This window comes from Falco naumanni, chromosome Z, assembly GCF_017639655.2.
Source record: "Falco naumanni isolate bFalNau1 chromosome Z, bFalNau1.pat, whole genome shotgun sequence".
Taxonomy (NCBI): Eukaryota; Metazoa; Chordata; class Aves; order Falconiformes; family Falconidae; genus Falco; species Falco naumanni.
In genome coordinates, this window is record NC_054080.1 from 17440036 (window position 1) to 17458754 (window position 18719).

The 18719-nt window shown below is 47.6% G+C and overlaps 1 protein-coding gene across 1 annotated transcript in view; it reads right to left on the reverse strand.

The window, feature by feature from the left end:
* Positions 1-509: 509 nt before the first annotated feature.
* Positions 510-18719, reverse strand: part of B4GALT1 (beta-1,4-galactosyltransferase 1) — a 29950-nt gene continuing 11740 nt past the window's right edge. Inside the window, exons 2-6 of the mRNA XM_040579929.1 lie at positions 17340-17575; positions 9917-10104; positions 8398-8520; positions 4403-4507; positions 510-3796 (exon numbers count right to left, since the gene is read on the reverse strand). Of these exons, the coding sequence (XP_040435863.1) occupies positions 3661-3796; positions 4403-4507; positions 8398-8520; positions 9917-10104; positions 17340-17575 (788 nt within the window). The 3' untranslated portion in view covers positions 510-3660. The remainder of the gene's footprint in view (positions 3797-4402; positions 4508-8397; positions 8521-9916; positions 10105-17339; positions 17576-18719) is intronic.

The following is an 18719-nucleotide window of genomic DNA, read 5'->3' on the forward strand; positions in this document are numbered from 1 at the left end:
GACCTCATGCCAGCTGCCTCGCCTTAGCCACAGTCCTGCAGCCAGAAAGATCTCTTCCACGGAAAATGTTTTCATGAAAAAGTGCCAAGGAACATAGGCAAACATTTGCATCAGCTTCCCAGGAATGACTTCTCCATTTCCACACTGTAGCCAAACCCACAAGCACCCAGGGAGCAAGCAGTGGCCCGTTTCCACCAAGCAGCTGGCAGCCTGGGTGAGGGCTTGCATCTCCTGTCTGGTTTCAGCCGGGGTTTGCATGCTGTCCCCCTACCCGCAGGTAAACAAACCACCCTAAGGTTTTCTCGTGTCATCTGGGGACTCTTGGACCCGTTTCTCTAATGCCAGTAAAAATTTTGCAGTACACAGAGAGAAATTCACTCAGGAGGCAAGCAGAAGGGGGTACAAGCTGGAGGAAGTTCACACAAGTAAGCTAAGGCATGGCCCAGTCCACCCCATCAGTCAGAAACCCACACAGCCAGAGGGGTAATTCAGAGTAATGCTGCCAGGTGTCATATATGAAAATATTTTATTCGACATCAACAGTGAAGTAGGAACGTCAGATTATACATCCTTTGATATATAAATGATAAAAAATGCAAAAGCAAAACCATCTACAGGAAACCCACAAGCAGTTCTGTACGCAAGTAACATCCTGGGGAAAAGCTGCGTACCAGGATGCTCCCTCATCCTAACAAGCAAACTGTCACCGCAAAGAAACCAAGCGTGAGTGTTTCCTTTGCAGCTGTTTTTGTTCTGGGTTTCAACTGCTACACACAGTTATCACTTTTGAGTGTTGCTACCAGTACAGGAGAGGAAAAACACCACCCACCACAGGTCATGGCCAAAATTCACTTCTGTGCAATACGAGTGTTTGTAGAAAAAGCCCCTGAAAGTCTCAGGGGGAGAAATTTCATGGCCAGGTCGAGTCACGAGCATTTTGTGAGTTTGACCAATACAGTTTACACAGGAACAATGAGATCTGGAAATCAGGTGTCAGCACCAAAGGACAAAATAAGCAATGAAAGACAGCTTCAGCTTTTACATGGCTTGTGACTTTAGCAGTAGAAGAGAAACTAAGCAAGTTTCTTGCACTAGTATCTCTGCTGAAAATGGTTGTCAGATTTCTTGGTTTTCCAGTTTCCATTTCTCCCCTCTTTCAAGGCACATGTGTAGAAATTTTGATTGCAGCTAGAAACAAGTGCTCAGACCTCCTCTGTGAAATTCAGTGATCCCAGCATACAGCAAAACAACGAGTTGTTACACTGACTTTCTTCTAATCTTCAGAGAATCCCAAGGCAAGGAAAAAAACCCCTAAAAAACCTACCACTGAATCACAAGAGCAGCCCCTTTGCATAGCCTGTTAGCAGATAGACACCACTACAGCTGAAGGTCCCAACTCCCCAGCTTACAATAGGCTCCGCACAAAACTGAGGTGCTTTCTGCAGAGACCCGGCATTTCCAGTGGAACCTTGATGGGTTTTGGTGCTATCTGCCACCTGTGGGAGCAGAGACCTGCTTCTAAGGCATCTTTGAAAAAAAAAAAAAGTCCTCGCCTCTGTCTCCATAACTGGTACAGACTACAGCTATGCCGTCGTTCTACAGGTCAACATCTGACCTGACTTCCATAATACATCCTCTTCTTATACCCCCTTCTATCTGCAGCAGCTGGAGCCAGATGTACCAAAAAGGAGTCTTTCAATGCAATGGTAAGCACAAGAGAGTGGCTCTTAAGTCTGCTTCTTTGTGCTTTGCTCCTGCTCCATGCGCGCTCAGCTCCCAGCACAACTGTGGCAGCACATCTGGCCAGCAACAGCTTTTAAGTGAAGGGGGTGAACACTTTCTCAAAGCAAGTCTGAAAAGGCACCTGCGTGTCTCCCTAGTCATCAGTCTCCATGCATACTTTGAGCCACTGCTGACCTAAGAAGAAAAGCACTGTCCCCCCGCGCCTGCAGGATCCCACCCCTGCAGTGCAAGGGTTCAGCAAAAGCTTCAGGTCTCAACAAAAAACCAAACCAAACCACTAAAACAAAAACAAAAAAGATAAAAAGGAAAAAAAAAGAAAAAAAGAAAAAAAAAAGGCAGTGCTGAAGATGATCCCCAATACAACGAGCATCCCTGATTTTAACAGCCTTCAGCACAGGCCAAGGAAGTGCAAATTGCTGTGGTCAGAGCTGGTGGCAAAATACTCACCAGAAGGAATTCAGTTCTCAGTTCTGGCTTAAAGCTTTAAATCACTTAGAACAGCTCTCGAGGCTTTCATATCATAAGGTCACAGGAAGGAAAAGCAGGGTGTCTGTACAGGTGGTGCCCTGGTGCACTGAAAAAAAGTAGTACTCCAAAACATGCATGTCCTTCAAAGCCTGAGAAAATCAGAAGTGAATTTCTCGATAGAGGACACACATTGCAACAGGCTTTAGGCAAAGGAAAATCGACTGGATGTCTGCCCTGCTGTGAGTATGTCAGCACCGCAGGAGATTTCATGGACAAATACGCAGAGCAAATACAATACATGGCTTATATATAATGACACACATAAAAAGCCTACTATTCTGAAGATAAAGGAAGCCTTGAATCATACCCTATTATGCTGCACCCTAGTTTAATCTGGTATTAAATATACTGCTTATGATATACAAATTACTTTAGAAAGTAATTAAAATGTTACAACAATAAGTGAATTCAAGTTTTATGCATGACCTTGCAAGAAAAATTGTGGGTTTAGGAAGCTTCAGACAATAGCGTGGTAACTTTCTACCACTGTTAACAAGTGAATCAAATCTGCAGATTTTAAGGCCATAATTTCATCGCACAATTAAATTAATTCTTTATTTCAGGAAAAAAAATAAAACCAAGTCATCCCACTCTGGCCCCCCGCCCTCCCCCAAAACTCCAGGTGGTGTTGGGCTGAAGCAAAGAGTCACTGTCACATCCGTAAGTAAGGTTATCTGAAGCCAGTGGTTTTTGCAGGTGCCATCCGTGTAGCTCCCACCCCATGCAGAGAGCTCTCTGGAAGTTCTGGCAAACTCTGGCTCAGGTCACTACTCAAAGCCTCTTTTGAGGCTAGAAGAAATAATAACATTCATTGAATCCAGACTTGATTGTTCAACACTTGCTCTGCACACAGAGAAGATGTTTGTTTTGGTCACTATGAAAAAAAAAAAGTATTGTCTCCACTTAAAAAAAAGAATAAAATCTAATGCAAAGTGTAAACTTGTAAAATTTTAGCAGCATTTTACAGTCCTTCATAAAAGCAAAACCAGGAATGAATTAAGAGGAACGTTTTCATATACCTCATTTAAAATATTAGATATCATGGGCACTAACTGCTAATGCATCACAGTTGTAATCAGTAAAATTTGTGTCCAGCAATTAACTCAACATGGCAAGCACTGTAGCGAATAGATCAGATTAAACATTTTCTGGCAAAGTAAATATTTACAACTCTTATGTACAGCTTTTGGACTTAAAGCAATGGAGAGCTAGAAAATTGTGTAAAGTCAAGTTTGGAATTCAAAAGAATTAAAAAGCAGTTGTCCAACCAGTTTGGAGATGCTTTGGTATTTTGTTCATTGCAACCATCATAAAACCAGTAGATAAAAAGCATCAGCAAGGCCAGATGTCCTGGCCAACATCCGGAAGGTCTCTCTTGTGTCTCTGATGTTAGCTCTTTGGCGAGCCAATATCCACTGTGATCTTTGTATACAGAGGGTACTTGTCAGTTCTTAACACCTTGTAGGACAGTGTGTTTAAGCCGTCAGAGCTCATTGTCTCCCTTGTGTGAGCAATTCGGTCAAACCTGCAGAAGCGGGGGTGGATGGGGGAAGGAGAGGAACAAGCCCAGAGGAGGAAGGAGGGACGACAAAGAAAAAAAAAAAAAAAGTTTAAACAACCAGAACTTCACATGAAATTTTTATAGACTCTCAGGCAGCATCTCCGGTGTTTTAAGAACAACCTGTGTTATCAGTACGGGTCCCACGAACTCCCAGATTTGGCCAGCCTGAGCAGTGGGAAAAGCCATCCCTATGGGTCAATTTTTAGCCAGGAAAAAGCAGCCAAGCTTTTAAATCACACAGGTCCTTTTCCAGCTCTGCTCTAGAGCAGTTTTTACACACCAAAGACAAGCTGGAAACAATTGATTGGACCTTAATTTGCTGCCTTTAAAACAAAAATGGAAACAAAAAAAGCGAGAGGTGTTGTGCCACAGTGAAATTTTTGGGGAAAGGTGTGTAATAAGATAATAAATTGGTGAGGGGAAAGGGGGCAGCTTACACAGAGGATAGAGAGGTCAGCAGAGGAGGAGATAGCTGCAGGCTTTCTGCACAGCAAGGAGAAAGCCATGCAGCTAGAGCAGCAAGGGCTGGTGGTGCCCCTCGAATATGCCATGGGACAGGGGGTGACGCACCTCTCGGGGTTGGGTTCGTTCTTCCAGTCCCGTGAATGCCGAATCATCCTGCACTTCCCAATGATGGCATCTGGTCGGGATATCCCCATGCCTTTAAACACCAGCCTGTAAATAGCAAGTACATTAAACATCCGTAACAGGTGACGGATGTGGGATGCTCTGCCACACCTTCCACAAATGACCATTGGTTTCTGGGGTTGTGCCGTGTTATTTGTGTTTTGGTGGTTGTTGTTTTCTTTTTTTTCTTTTTTTTTTTTAATATGTTCCTAGTGTGTTTGCAGGCTTGCCAACACCAGAAATGGGGAAAGCCAGTCCCTTTCTGTGCAAGTACGTCAGCCTGGGAAAGAGAGACATCCCCCTGCTGCCACCAAGGATCTGCTAATTCACCGCACCCTCACCTGCACCACCAGCTCCTCCAACACCCAACGCCCCTTGTTCCAGGCTGTAGACTGGAATCTGAATAAGGAGGCATCTAGTTTTTAATGCATCTGGAAAGGACCCAGAAAAGCACTAATTTTTTAGGATGTGAAAGCTGTGGTGCTGGTAGAAACTGAAGTGAAAGATCGAGAAGCAGCATGTTGGGGGTCACACAGTCAGAGCCCCAGCAGCCCCACTAGGCAAGGGGCAGCCTGCCTTTGTTTGCATGCTCTCTGCAAGGCACCTGCAGCTCATGATGCTGGAAAAGTACCCTGTTTCTTCCTCTTTGCATCTCCCTTTTCATTTCTAGATAGCATCTTCTGCTCCTTAAAACCTGAGTGCCCAAAAAAAGAGAGGGCTGCCACCTTGCTCTGAATGCCCTACCCCACTGGAAGGTTGTTCCTTGCTTGGTTTATTAAAGAGGAGTGCTGAACCTCTAGGAAGACCCTTCCTGAAGCCAAGAAGAGCTCAGAAAGTCCCGAGAAAAGACCACGCAGAGTAGTTTTGCCATTGAGAAATGTGAAGAGGGCTTCCCAAATCCAAACTCCCCATGATGATTTCTCACAGCGACTGCCCTGGGAGTGTTACCGAAATCTCGGAATGAAGAACTTACTGACACCAATGTGATGCAGATAAGCAGACACTTCTTTATTAACGGCCGGCTGCGTGAGTGAGTCCTCTCACAATCTATTCCAGGGTGAACCTATTTCAGGGGGAATTTTAACTATGAATCTGACCAATTTGGAACACAAAACCAAGACCACTTACTGTGAACAAAGGCCAGTGACTCAATGGTATGAACAAATAAAGGTTATCAGAAAACAGTGGAAATCTCCAGGTAGTAGGGCTGATTGTGAAAAACTGTTAAATTATGTTTTTATCAAAGTAGGGAGATATAAGACCGTGGGATGGTGTTCTTGTGATGAACAACTTAAAACCAATATGAGCAAAAGTATCATGGAGTGGAAGTGTAACAAAACTGGCCAAGGTACGCAATGTAGAACAATGGGACTCAATATGGTCCATGGCCATATTTTCTCAATTCCAGTACATGGCCAGAACTCCTTGGTGTTTTACTTGGGATGGAAAAGCTTTTGCAGTTTTACCCTCAGTCGATGATAAAGCAACTTCATTGAGAGAGAAGAATAAAATAGTGCCATAGTGGAAATGTGAAAAGGTGTACGATTGCAGCGATGCAGACTTAACAATTCAAATAATTCCTCCTTTGGCAGCTGCTCTAAAATATGTTTTTTTTGCCGACGTCTTAGAAATACTCTCAATTTAACCAGTGCCTTTACACCCAGAAGAGGAACTCTGTTCAGTTGCAGAAAATCTACTATTCAAAGTCTAGGACACTTAGTTTGGGCATTAAGTGACGGAACCTGGACAACTCATTTACCATTAGATGGTAAGGTGAAACAAATTACTTTAGGCATGCCAACACTGTGTCCAATTTGGAAAAGATCACCATTTAAAGGACCCTTGGAAAGTTTGAAATTAAAACGAACCAAGGTCTGAAACAGGTGATGATACTTGGAACGAACCATCAACCGGAGTAAAAATTTGCTGGGCTCTTGAATCACTTTTGAATCCTATAGCATCATATAGAAACAGAGAATGGCTTTATCAGTTAACAGGTCAAGTAGAAAAGTTAGCAAACATCACCAAGAAAGGGTTTAAGGAATTGAATATACAGTTACAGGCGACTTCCAGGATAACCTTACAAAACAGAATGGCATTAGATATGCTTTTACTTAAAGAACATGGGTTATGTGGATATCTCAAAGATAAATTGGACTACTGCTGTATTCACATTCCAAACGTCACCCAAGATGTGGAATATGATGTGGAGTTACTGGGTAAAATTGAAAAAGAAACGGAATCAATTTGAGAAGATATGTCAGAAGATTGGCTAGGAAAAATTTTTAGCAAATTAGGATGGAATCTAAGCTCTTGGATACAGTCCATAATCAAAACTTTGTTTCTGTTACTAATTGTCTTTCTGATGATCATGTTGCTATATACTTATCTGAAGAAACAATTTACCAATAGAACTGCAATTAATCGCATGATCATGATAGAAGTACCGATTATTCCACCAGGATACAATCCAGCACCAAAATACGCTGAAACAAATGCTATGTAAGTAATGTGAAAGTATTGAAATAATTTTCAACACTTTCAAAGGGGGGAAACGTTACAGATTCATTATTAGTTAGAATTAGCAACCACATTTGATTATATTGAAACACATTTGATCTTACAGAGTTATTTTAATAGGAATATAAAATTATAAGAAACATTTTAGTGGAGCTTTGTATTTGCACAACAACTGACAGCTACTATGAAATCCTTTGTACAGCCCTGTACCAAGGCCGAAAGAATAGGTCAGAATCACCTAGTAGGAATGATGAGAACTTAGATAACAGACTTAAGATTAAAGATGATTGGATACAGTATTTAGGTAGGAGAATGCATTGAGACGTCAAAATGTAGAATTAATGGGAACTGGGGAGGGTAGACTGGAACAACGCGTAGATACCTGCCAAGAAAGTAAAAGGTAATTCTGGCAGGGGAAGATCGCGACCACCGACTCATGTACCAACTACCCAAATAGTACCCCAGACCCATTTCTAGATCTTTCTAATCTTTACTGTGCGGAATCGGATATGGGAGGAGAATATCTTGATGATTTTCAGGAAGTGTTATGTTTATGCATGAATACTTAATGAATATGTATGAATAAGTTCTATATATGGTGTCCGATTTTGAAGCTTGGTGTGCGTTGATCGTGAGAGGACTCACTCACGCACCTGGCCATCAATAAAGAGGTGTCTGCTTATCTACATCACATTGGTCTCGATAAGTTCTTCATTCTGAGATTTCGGTAACAGGAATACAAAGCTGTAAAGGCAGCACAACTGCACGTCCACCCTCTGCCTTGGTCTTCAGGCAGGGGTAGTCCAAGTCTGCCCTGTGCAAACACCTTCCTCCTCTCCTGCAGTTCTGAGCCTTGCTTGGCTTTCTTCCAGCCAGGAAGCAACACAACGGCTCACGGCATTATTTTGAGCCACTTACAGCCCAACAAATGAAGCTCTCCTGGGAACAACGGGATCCACTACCAGGCTGCAGATCCAGGCAAGCCTCAGGCTGTGCTGGCCTAGGTGGGTCAAGGTCTTCTCCACCCCACCACATGTCCCAAATCCCCTTCCTTCTGGCCAGTGCTGGAAGACCCAGAAGCATGCTGCTCCAACCCCAACCCGTGCACTGGCTTAGGTGCTTGCAAGGCTGTGCAGTGAATGAGAAATGCATATGTGGGTCAGGAGTGGGATTTTTCCCACTGGACCCTCTCCCCAGCACACTCTGGGAGCTGCAAAATGGTGTGCCAGCACCCAGCAGGAAGATGCTTTTGCTGATCCAGCAGGACGCCCACACAGCACCTCCATACCCCACCCGGGGAGGCTCCTGCGGTCGGGGTGAAAAGGCACCCTGCGCCCCCCCAAACTGGGCCAGAGCGGCAGGCCTGTGCTCATCCCTGCCCTGGAGGCACTCTGGGTGCCAAGAGGGTATTTATTTACCTGTTATAAATGTCATCATCTTCACCACCCCAGCCCCAGTAATTGTTTGGGAAGCCGTTGATCTTTGTGAACTGCTCTTTGCTCAAGGCAGACACGCCTCCGAAATACTGATTGTAAGGCAACCTGGAAGCAGGAAGAAAAGGACGTTAGAGAAGTGCTAACCAAGGAGCAGTCCGCCCACCTGAAAAGGGCTTGCTGCTGCCCTCCAGCCCAGCCCAGGGCGAGCCAGTGCCCCCAGCAAGGCACCTCCCCGCAGCTTCACCCCCTGGACTTGGCCAAGGCAGAGGGAGCTGGTGGCTCGGTCCCAAAGACAGTTGGGAAGTATTTTGCAACTGGCAATGGCTGCAGCCTTTCCCTATGAAGCACTCTGTCCTCAAAGGACAGGTGGTTAAGATGTACATCACCTTGCCAAAGGACATATGGGTGACACGTGTGCCCTGCAAGAGCTCAGCAAGGCACGGGAGGTGCTGCAGAGCCTGCTCCTTCTGCAGCCTCCCTCGCCTCCGTGCTCCCAGGTGCCTCTGAGGAAAGCTCACAGCCCAAAATTGAGCTGGCAGCATGACCTTGCACATGCAAAGCCAACCAGCTCCCACTCAAAACAGGGTATGCTTCACTGGGGGATGAAGGACAGATGAAATTCAGACCCGCAGCATGAGGACAGGGCCCACGCAGGACTTCCTGCAGACCCTGTCTCTGTTTCAACAAGCAGAAGAAACCCCTGGGGCCTGTACTTCTGCTCTAAGCTTCCCCTAGCTGCAAGAAAAAACTGCAGGTGCTGTGGTGCTGGTGACAGTCCTGCTCTGAGCAGGGCTTGGGTCTGGAGGGAGACATGCAGGGGTCCTGTCACAAACATCACTGCTGTACCTTTAGCACTACTGGCCACCATGGGGTCTTGACTGGTTTTCACTTTAAAGATGTGCTTTTAACCCCCATGTTGGTCATTTGGGATAGGAAAACCAAAGCAAACAAAAAAAGCAAGTCACATCTTTGTTTACAGCAGCTTGAGACACTTCGTTTTGTGTCGCTCTCCGATACCAGGGCAGGTCCCTCAGTGGACCAAAACCAAACAGCCAAAAATATTTCATTTTGCTCTTAAAATAGTGTCTGATGCAGCCTTTTTAAAGCTGCACATAATTCTCACTGTGTGAGAGTGTCTCACTTTTCAGACTGGGTGGAAACACTAGCTGTCTTCCATCTCCCAGCCTGAAACACAAGAAGGGATACACAGGCATCTGAAAAACGACAGGCTCTTAAGCTTTTCCTTGCCCTACATTTCACTTTCCAGAAGCTGTGAATTTTAATTAAACTACTCAGCTGCATTTCTCCCCCTTCCTCCCCTGCAGCTGATCCCGCTCCCTGCCACCCGCTCCCTGCAGGGATGCACACGCCAAGACAGGCTTTCGCAAGAGACATTTCCCCGTGCGCTCAGTGGTGGGTGGGGATATACAACGCTGTGCCTGGCCTGCTAGGCTAATGGCACTATTAGGAAACAAAGTGCTCCCTCCGAAAGGTGTCTCACCGAAATCCAAACTTATCCATGGATACAGAGAGGTGCCGTGGCTGGCTGTAGCATTTGTAGGTATTCCTGTCATCCATTGGGATGAGGTCTACGTCACTAAACACAAAGCAATCATAGTCATACTCTTTCAAAGCCTCTGCGAATCCTACATTCAGCAGTTTAGCACGGTTAAATTCTTCTTCTCCATCCTAATTTAAAAACAAACAAAAAAACAGGTAAGTGACTTAAATTTAAGAATTGACATCAGCAGCTTCTTACCTGCTGCCGGACGCCGGTGTCACCACACTGGGTTAGCGTGCCTGTGATGGACTGACCTTGATCCTGAGCACTCCCCACGCAGCACCAACACATTGTCCACAGTGAGCCCCCCACCCCCCACCTCCCAAGAATGCTGCCCACAGGGTGATGCCATCACCCCGAATGCCACTCGAGCCAGCTGCAAACTGTGAGGGTGGCCAAAATGGCTGAGGGCAGGCTGGACCCGGCTCAGCCCCCCCTCTCTCGGTGGGAGGTTCCAAGAAGGCAGGTTTGATGCTGAGTGGCACCCCCATCCCACTGCACACACTGCCATTTTGGAATGGAATTTTGTGATAAAAAATTGTACGGACCACCGGGGCAAGCAGCCAGGGCTTCCTGAAGCAGCAGAGAAAAGCAAAGAGACAAGCTCCTCTGGAAAAAGGGACCCTTGCTACAGACAGAAACCTTGGCAGTGCTTTAGCTTACAGCCAGGACAAGGACCATGGACCAAATTCTTTCTGTGGCCGGGATTCAGGCACCTCTTCCCAAGCCCTGCTGCAACGCAGCTGCAGGACCCAGGATGTCAGCTCTGATGCTCTGACGCACGCTCCTGCTCCCATGGCCAGCCCTGGACAGCTGTGCAGGCACGGCAAGGGGACACTCCCTGCGCCCTGGAAGGGCACTGCTGGTTCGGCACGTGGCTGCGACACACAGCCTTGCTCGCCGTACGGCAGGCTGGTGCAAGCTGCTTCCTGCGAGGGCTGCGGCTCCCACGCCGGGTGCTGCCTTCTGCTGCGGTGCACAGCCCCTTCCCCGCTGCTCCTCTGCCAGCCAGAGCACAGCATGGCCCACCGTCCGTCCCGGGGGCCTCACCGGGAAAACGAAACCAGGAGGGCTGTCACCATGATGGGAAGGACCTGGAATGAGCTGACACTGCAGCAGGGCACGCTTATCCCAGGGCAGGCACAGTTAACGAGAGGACCTGCAGAAAGCGAGGCAGGAAAATCTCTGCTTTCCTCCCCAAACTATGAGGCACCTGAACAGAATCAATTTGGCCTCTCTTAGGCAGAAACGTTTCAAAAGCACACGTGGCTTTGAGCACAAGTATGGGCTTGCAAACCGCTCGAGTACTTTCCCAAACCAACATGATCATACCCCCCAACCTGGGAATACCAGCAGTTTGAGAGTAAGAATTGCCGATCCAGGACCCAGCTTTGCAGCAGCAGTTTCAAAGCCACGCTGTGTGCAGGGAACAGAGCAGGCAGAAGGAAACTGATAGGACATCGCTGAAGGAGGCTGAAGGTTTTTTTTCCAGCCTGGCAACCAAGACTGATAAAACTTTTCTCTCCTATCACATCCCACCTTTCCCCCTCCACACTCGCTGAGCAGTGTTGAGCCAAGGGACTCCTCTGCTGTGCAAACCATCCCCCCCAACCCCAGCCCCGTGGTACCCACACCCAGTGTGGGACACAAATCAAGGACAGATAAAATACTGTGCTCAAGGAGCAGCAGCTTAAAACATCACCTCCTCCCAAATGGCTTTACTCGGTTAATAAATAATCACTTTGGACACTGTTTAATCCAGACTGGTTAATGGGCCTGCAGCTAGAGAGCCAACACAGGTTCTTGAAACAACCACAAATATTTTTCAAATGAAAGTTTTAACAAGCAAGTGTCAAACCAAGGTTTTCAAAAGCACTCATCACCTGCCTCGGGCATAAATGACTTCACAGGGAGGAGTGAGATTTCGTGGAGGAGGATCTGAGCAAATTCTCAGCATCCTCACCTGAAACAAAAGGGTTCACACAGTAACTAAGGTGGTGGGAAGATGATCACCATCATGCGTAAGCAAGAGCAGGGAAAACTTGAGTGCAGAAAATGAAGAGAAGCCAGACAGAGAGCCTGGGGAGAGGGCACGGCTGAGGCTATGGGATCAGGGGGTTTTGTTCCCCCAGTGAAGGTGGCTGTGCATCCGCAGCAGCTGAACGCTCCACAGGCCCCATGGCACCAAACCCCAGCCTGGGTCCATAGTCCCAAAAGGAACTTTTCCTTGTGCTGGTGCGAAGTGCAAGGTGCTCACACCTGCTGGGTCCCACCTAAGAGTGTCCTCATTTACCATTGCTCTACTCGTAATGAAATTTCAAGGCAAAGGGCACTTCACACCCATTCTGTTAGTGGCAGAGGCTCAGCTATAATTAATCCGTGCCTTCAGGCAGCCTCCAGATCCTCTGGGTGACAGCTAGGGATTTAACAACGCTGCGAGGAGCTGAGTTTTCAAACCTCTCCCTGAAAAACCCCCAAGCACAGCACAGCGACTGGGCCACGAGAGCGTGGGACCCTCCTGGTGCCCCAGCCACCCGACGCTGGCAGAGCCCATGCGTGCAGAGAGGGACCAGACATGCCAAACCCTTCACATGGGCACTGCCACTCTCCTCCCAGGTGGCCACAGAGCTTCACGCTGTGGCATCCAAAAACCTTGCGTGTGCGTGTGGAAATCACAACCAAAAAGGAAAACAGAAACCCTTCTCCAAGCCATTTTCAGTAACATTACAGCAGGCAAGTAGCTCACACAGAAACCCCTGCAGTGCTGCTACCAATTGTGACTCCTTTGAGGGCAGGAGGCTGGTTTTCTGTCCCAGGAGGAACACAGGGCTTTACAGCATGTACCCAACAAAAAAAAAAACCCAAAAAACAACTGACAAGAGGTTTTGCTTTTTGCAGAAAGCTGTTTCTTTACCTAAAGCAATGTGGAAGCACTGGCATGCTTTCCGTTGTCTGAGATTCAACTCTCTCAAAACTCAGAAAGGTGCTGCAGGCTTCCATCTTTGACTGATCCCCAACTTTTTGAAAGAAAAAGAAGAAGCAGACTTGGGGAAGTCTTTCTGTGGTACTGCCCCTTCCAGGTCAGTGCAGGCCACAGTATCACAGGCAAACCTTGAAAGAGCAGACAAGCAGAACTGCAGAGACCTCTAGCCCTCCTCACCTCTGCTGGGCAGCTCCTCATCCCATGGAGGTTCCCTGTAATTTGTCACAAGGAAATGGATCGGTTTGTACTTGCTTGGACAGAACCGCAGCATCCTGAAGAAGCTAGGCAGTGCACAGGGGACTGCTGCTTTGACAATGCAGCCAAGATGCAGATGTAGACTCCATGCTTATCTCCTAGGCTTTTCAACCAGAAAAGATGTAGTCCAAGCAGGTTTTTGTCTTTTTTTTAGTTATTTTTCCTGATATTTTTTTCCTTCTATTCACCTGTCCTGACACTTAACCCATGATCGAGTTCAGGGCTCACGCCCAGCACCCAGTTTCTGGCTCCTGATTTTACTCTCCCTGTCTCTCTCAGCATGTCCAAGTCCACCCCCGTTCCCTGGTGCACAAGACACTGGCTGAAGGGGGACAACCTGCCGCCTCAGTCCTGCAGGGTCTGACACCAACTCCTTCTCACAGCCTCAGCCAGAGAACATCCAGGCTTTTTTACTTCTCATCCTGTACCTTTGCTGAATCTGGTTTGCTCAGACAGACCTACCAAAGGATGCTGCTACCTTTTTTTAGTGCCAGACAGATAGAACTGAGGGTTTTGGAACTGTCCCTCAAGCTAAAGGGCTGGCAAACCAGAAAGAAGCCACCTGTCCCAATTTTGTCCTGCCTCCCCCCTCTGCACAGTAGGCGGCTTGTGTTTCCTCCTGCAGACAGCACAGCAGTGCAGAGGGCCCATGGCTGCATCCTTCACCTGGATCCTAAACTCACCAGGTCTCAGGGAGGTAATGGTGAGGATACATGCTTGTGGCTGGCTAGGAGCGAGCCTTTGTCTCCAACGGGAAGTTGTTAGCTAAGGCAGAGATCCGCCAAGACAGCCTGAACCACATACACAATGTCCACCTAAAAGTCCACGCTCCAGTGGTCTTGAGCAGGTAGAAACAGATTTCCAAGGCCATACAGAGACACCAGGAGAAACTTCACCGTTTCTTTGTCAGAGGATATTTTGAGGGGAAACTAGCCTCTCCCACCACTGCGAGGGTGAGATGGAGCCAAGCAGAACCCCCTCCTTTGCCCACATACCTGGGGGTTCCTCATAACCCCTGCAAAATAACAGGAAGAAGTGTGATGCCCCAACCACTCTGCACTCTCTCTCTCGCGCACACACACACACTCTGGGAAACTGCTGCTGAGGACGCTGCAGGTAACGCCAGGAGCCAGTGGAAAACAGTTGAACAACTGCACAATTCTCAGGGAATCTGCTGAGCCTCCCTTTCCCAAACTGCAGTCTGTCTGCACGAGCATTTGCACAGGTTGAGCTAAGGTGAGAAAACTTACTTGGCCTCCTCATTTGCCGAAGTCAAGCTTGCACGGCATCTAATAGGTGCTACAGAAAGCGTGCCCAGCTGTGAGTCCTCACCTCAGGTTTACCTCAAATATCCTACAACTCCTACTCCATGTGTTGGGTTTGGGTTTCGCTGGGGGTGGAATGTACAGGGTGCACACAATATGTATTTTCCACTGGCTCCTGTGACACAGCAGCCCTTTTACAAACATCATCCCCCCTGACTCCAGCTGAGTGCTACTCTGAGGCATTCAGGCACCCAAGAACAGCATGGTGGAGACACAACAGACTCGTGAGGGAAATACATTGCGCTGAAAGGAAGAAGTTTGACATTACCAGTGCAGCAGTAGCAGGGCTCAGCGCTCCTCTTTCTTTCTATGAGATGCAGAGCACAGAAGAGCACGTAGGCAGCGTGTAAGAACCAGATCACACAGTAATTCTCCTTGCTTCAGTGATTGCTTTGATATAGACAGGATTAACAAGTAAAGGTAATATTTCCCCACTAGAAGGAAAAATAAAATAAAAAAAAAAAAAGAGGGCAGATGCAAAGGGAAAGACAGACAAGAAAAAGAGAAAAGCAATTGTCAAGACAGCAGAGAAATAAGACTTTTCCTACTGTACTTCTGGCAGAATTAATAAATTTTCTGCAACTCTCTCTAGTCAGTGCTCCCTCTCACCCTTGAGAGATGCATCCAGTGGGTTTACTACTACTGACCACTCTGCCTCTTCCAGGTTGTTAGAGGTATGCAGTAGGAGCATGTTTATTTTACAAATCAAGTAGTCTTACTTGCTAACATACATCTGACTGCTGGACATGTCCGGGACATATACACCCTGTGTATTGCATGTCACTCCCACTCCCACTTTGCTCAAGGGATGCATCTGAAAAAAAACCCTCACTAATTTTTGTGAGGGTTAACTTCAGAGCACACAGACAGCCCTACTGCTGGAGGACAGGACCAGAGAAGAGGGGGAGCCAGCAACACAGGGCAAGGCAAGCCAGCATGCACCATTGCAGCAGCAGCGGGAACTCCAACCGGGCTTCGGACGCTGCCTGCCCTTACAGGTGCCAGCACAGGTCCATGTGATCATGCCTCTTGCTTTCCCTTAACCTTGAACACCACTGATGGGTAAACACCAGCCCCAGCTGCGTGGGGCTTTTTGCAATGGAGACGGCTGCTTGCCCACAAGCGTCGCCCCTGGACCGTGGGTGGGCAGCTCTCCCCCATCCTCCACAGATCCAGCCAGCGAGCTATGCCTGGCTGGGAAAGCAGCAGCCCACATAGCAAGACCACTGCTGGAAGTGGCATCACACCCTCGCTTCTGAGCCACGCTCGGAAAAGGGAGGCACGCTGCACTGCCACCTTCACCCACCAGCACCCCAGTGACCAGTGGGGACCGTGGCTCCAGCAACCTAGTGGCACCAGTAACTTGCACAGGCAAACACTGCATGTGCAAGGAAATGCAGCCTGAAGTACAAGGGGCTGAGGCTGGCCCTGCACTGCTGTACCACAATGGCACCAGCTGCTCTTTGCATTACACAGGAAGGGTGTCCTTACAGGGCTTAATTTTAGGGCACAGCGTGCCAGTATGCATGCTGCAGACACACCTTGTGCCCTCACCAAATGCAGCTGCCAAGCCACAAGCACAGCTGGCCACAGACATGGGAGCATCTTGGCTGCTGCCCGTGCTTGGGGGCTACCACTAATTCCCCACATATCATTTTTGCCCAGATCTCTGGCACCCTGGAAATGAGCAAAGTAAGAGAAATAGTAGTAACAGAGTATTGGTTTTCTCTCTAGCAAAAGGTCTCCCCTTACTTTCAATTCTGCAAGGAAATTTATCGCTTGGGTGACCATTTTAAATATTCACGGTGTTCGATATGCCCAAATACATCCGCTGATCCGCAAATTTAAAGAGTTACATTTACAGAAGCATGTTATTTCATCTCACTTTCTACAGAGCTGATAAAAGACACAGAAATGCATATCCAAGAGAGAGAAACTGTGCTGACCGTCCAGCCGGCGGTCTCTGCTGGGGCTCTCAGAACAGCATCTGCCCCTTCACGCTACAGCCAATGCAAATGCCTTCATATTTTAAGCTTTTCCAAGTGTGAACAACACCGACTTACTTAACCGCTGTTACGGTAGCTTGTTTGCCCCCCTCCCCCCCCCCCCTTTTTTTTTTTAAAGACAGGTCTAAGGCCATCAGATATGAAGGAAACAAAGCATCACCACCACCCCACCTCCCCATCAACTAATTGTTTCTTTTCTGTTCTATTCACCTGGAGACAACCACTCACCTGCTCCACTGCCACAGCTTTGCCTTCTCCATTCTAACACTTTGTGCACTACTACTAACATGAACGGAAGCTGCTCAAGAAAGTAAGTGAAATCCTACCGCTTTATGGCACACCCAATGCCAGATTAGGCATTAATGCTACCTTGTCACCTTAAAGATCTCTGTATTCAACTCCTGCAGCAGCTGGGAAAAAGGAACATTTGGAAAGAGATATTAGGTTGGGTTGTGCTCTTAGGGATTTTTTCCCCCCTCCTTACCAAATGGTTTCTTTAAGCAGAAGCTCTTTGGTGTGAATCATGCCTGACCAGAAGAAGGGACACCTCAGGTTTTCCATCAAAATCACTGAAGCAAAATTGCTCATGTTCATTTTCACTTGGCTATTTTGTTTTTTTGCTTTGGTGTTTGTTTTATGGTTTGTTTTTTTTTAAAGCGACCTTATCCCTTCCTGCCAGCCCACTGCCACTGAGGATAAAGCAACACCTCCTCTGTTTTAGGGGGCACAGGCACTGTTACGAGAGCAGTTCAGCATGGATGTTGTCATGAGGCCCTGTGTCTTTAGCATCTTACCTGGTTGATAACATAAATTCCATAATCTAGTTGCTGCCTTTGGAGAATTGGATGCAGGTAATAGAGCCAGTATTTCAGGTGCTCCTCTCGGTTCCTGAACGGTATGATTATTGCTACTTTCTGAAGTGCTATACAGTCCTTTGGAGCAAAACGACCTCCTGCTTTGACCTCTGGGTTTTTTCTTGCCACTTCTTCCAGGTTTACAGGTTGGGAAAACTCCACACGTAGTGCACCAACTGGAAGAAAGGCACAGCACAAAGCAAATTAGCACACATAATCTATTTGTCTGAGCACGCTTCCTTTACGTGCTTGACTTTTAAAAACAGAGGTTTGGATCCAAACAAAATCCCAGCAGTGCATGGAGGTGTTGAAGCCGGTCCAGCTGTACTCAAGAGCAACCACATACCACCGTTCAAAGCAAACCCACAGATGCTGTAGCCTCTTGGTATCAGACCCCAACCAAGTCGCTGACACCAGGCGAGTCTTGAAAACCCTCCTATCTGCATGGCAAACCAACAGCTGTGTCCCACTGGCATCTGCACTATGAAACCAGCCTAGAGAGGAGGATTGCCCTCTGTGCCCTCACCCACCTCAGACAGGATGAGAGTCAGGCACTCCAAAATTAGTCCTGCCCTCCTACTGATGTTATGTTACACCAAGACTATCCACGCGCAAAGAGACCCCCCCCCCCGTCTTGCCTTTCTTTTTTCTCTCTTATAGATACTTCCAGTGTTCCGTGCTCATACCCATTGTTTATTAAAAGTCCTGTATTAGAACTGCTAAAAAAACCACATCCAGATTTGCATGCAGGCTGGCAGTTCCCATGCACTGTTTCACCAGTGCCAGGTTTTGAAACAGCCGAAATAATTGGTGCCAACACTGGTGTGTGAAACTAGGAGGACCCCCTGGCACCACAGAGAGGATGGCAGCCTCTGAGCTGCTCAAGGCTGAGCTCAAGGAGAAAGGGCAGTGACAGCCCTTGCCGTTGATACAGCCGATGAGACCTACTTTGCAAGACTTCGGCTTAGGCATCTTGCATAAACACGCTTTGCCTGGCAGGGCTTCCCTGCCCTGCCACACCAGCTCCACAGCCCTCCCTCCCATACAGCTGCACATGGGTCCAGAGCTAAACACAGCATCGCTGACCACAGCCCCTTTGCGGATGCCCTCTCTTAACATCCAGGCTGGATTTTCCACAGTATTTGCTTCCAGCCGATCCAGCCCTGATGGACAGACTTGCTGCAAAAACCTAATGAGCGCAGTAGCTGCCTGCAGAAGGCCCTGTCTGGCTGCCATGTCCTGCTCCCAGCAATGGCAAGCTCATAAACCAGGCTTTGCACACACACTGGGCTCCCACTGAAACCTCTGCTGCAGGTGGGG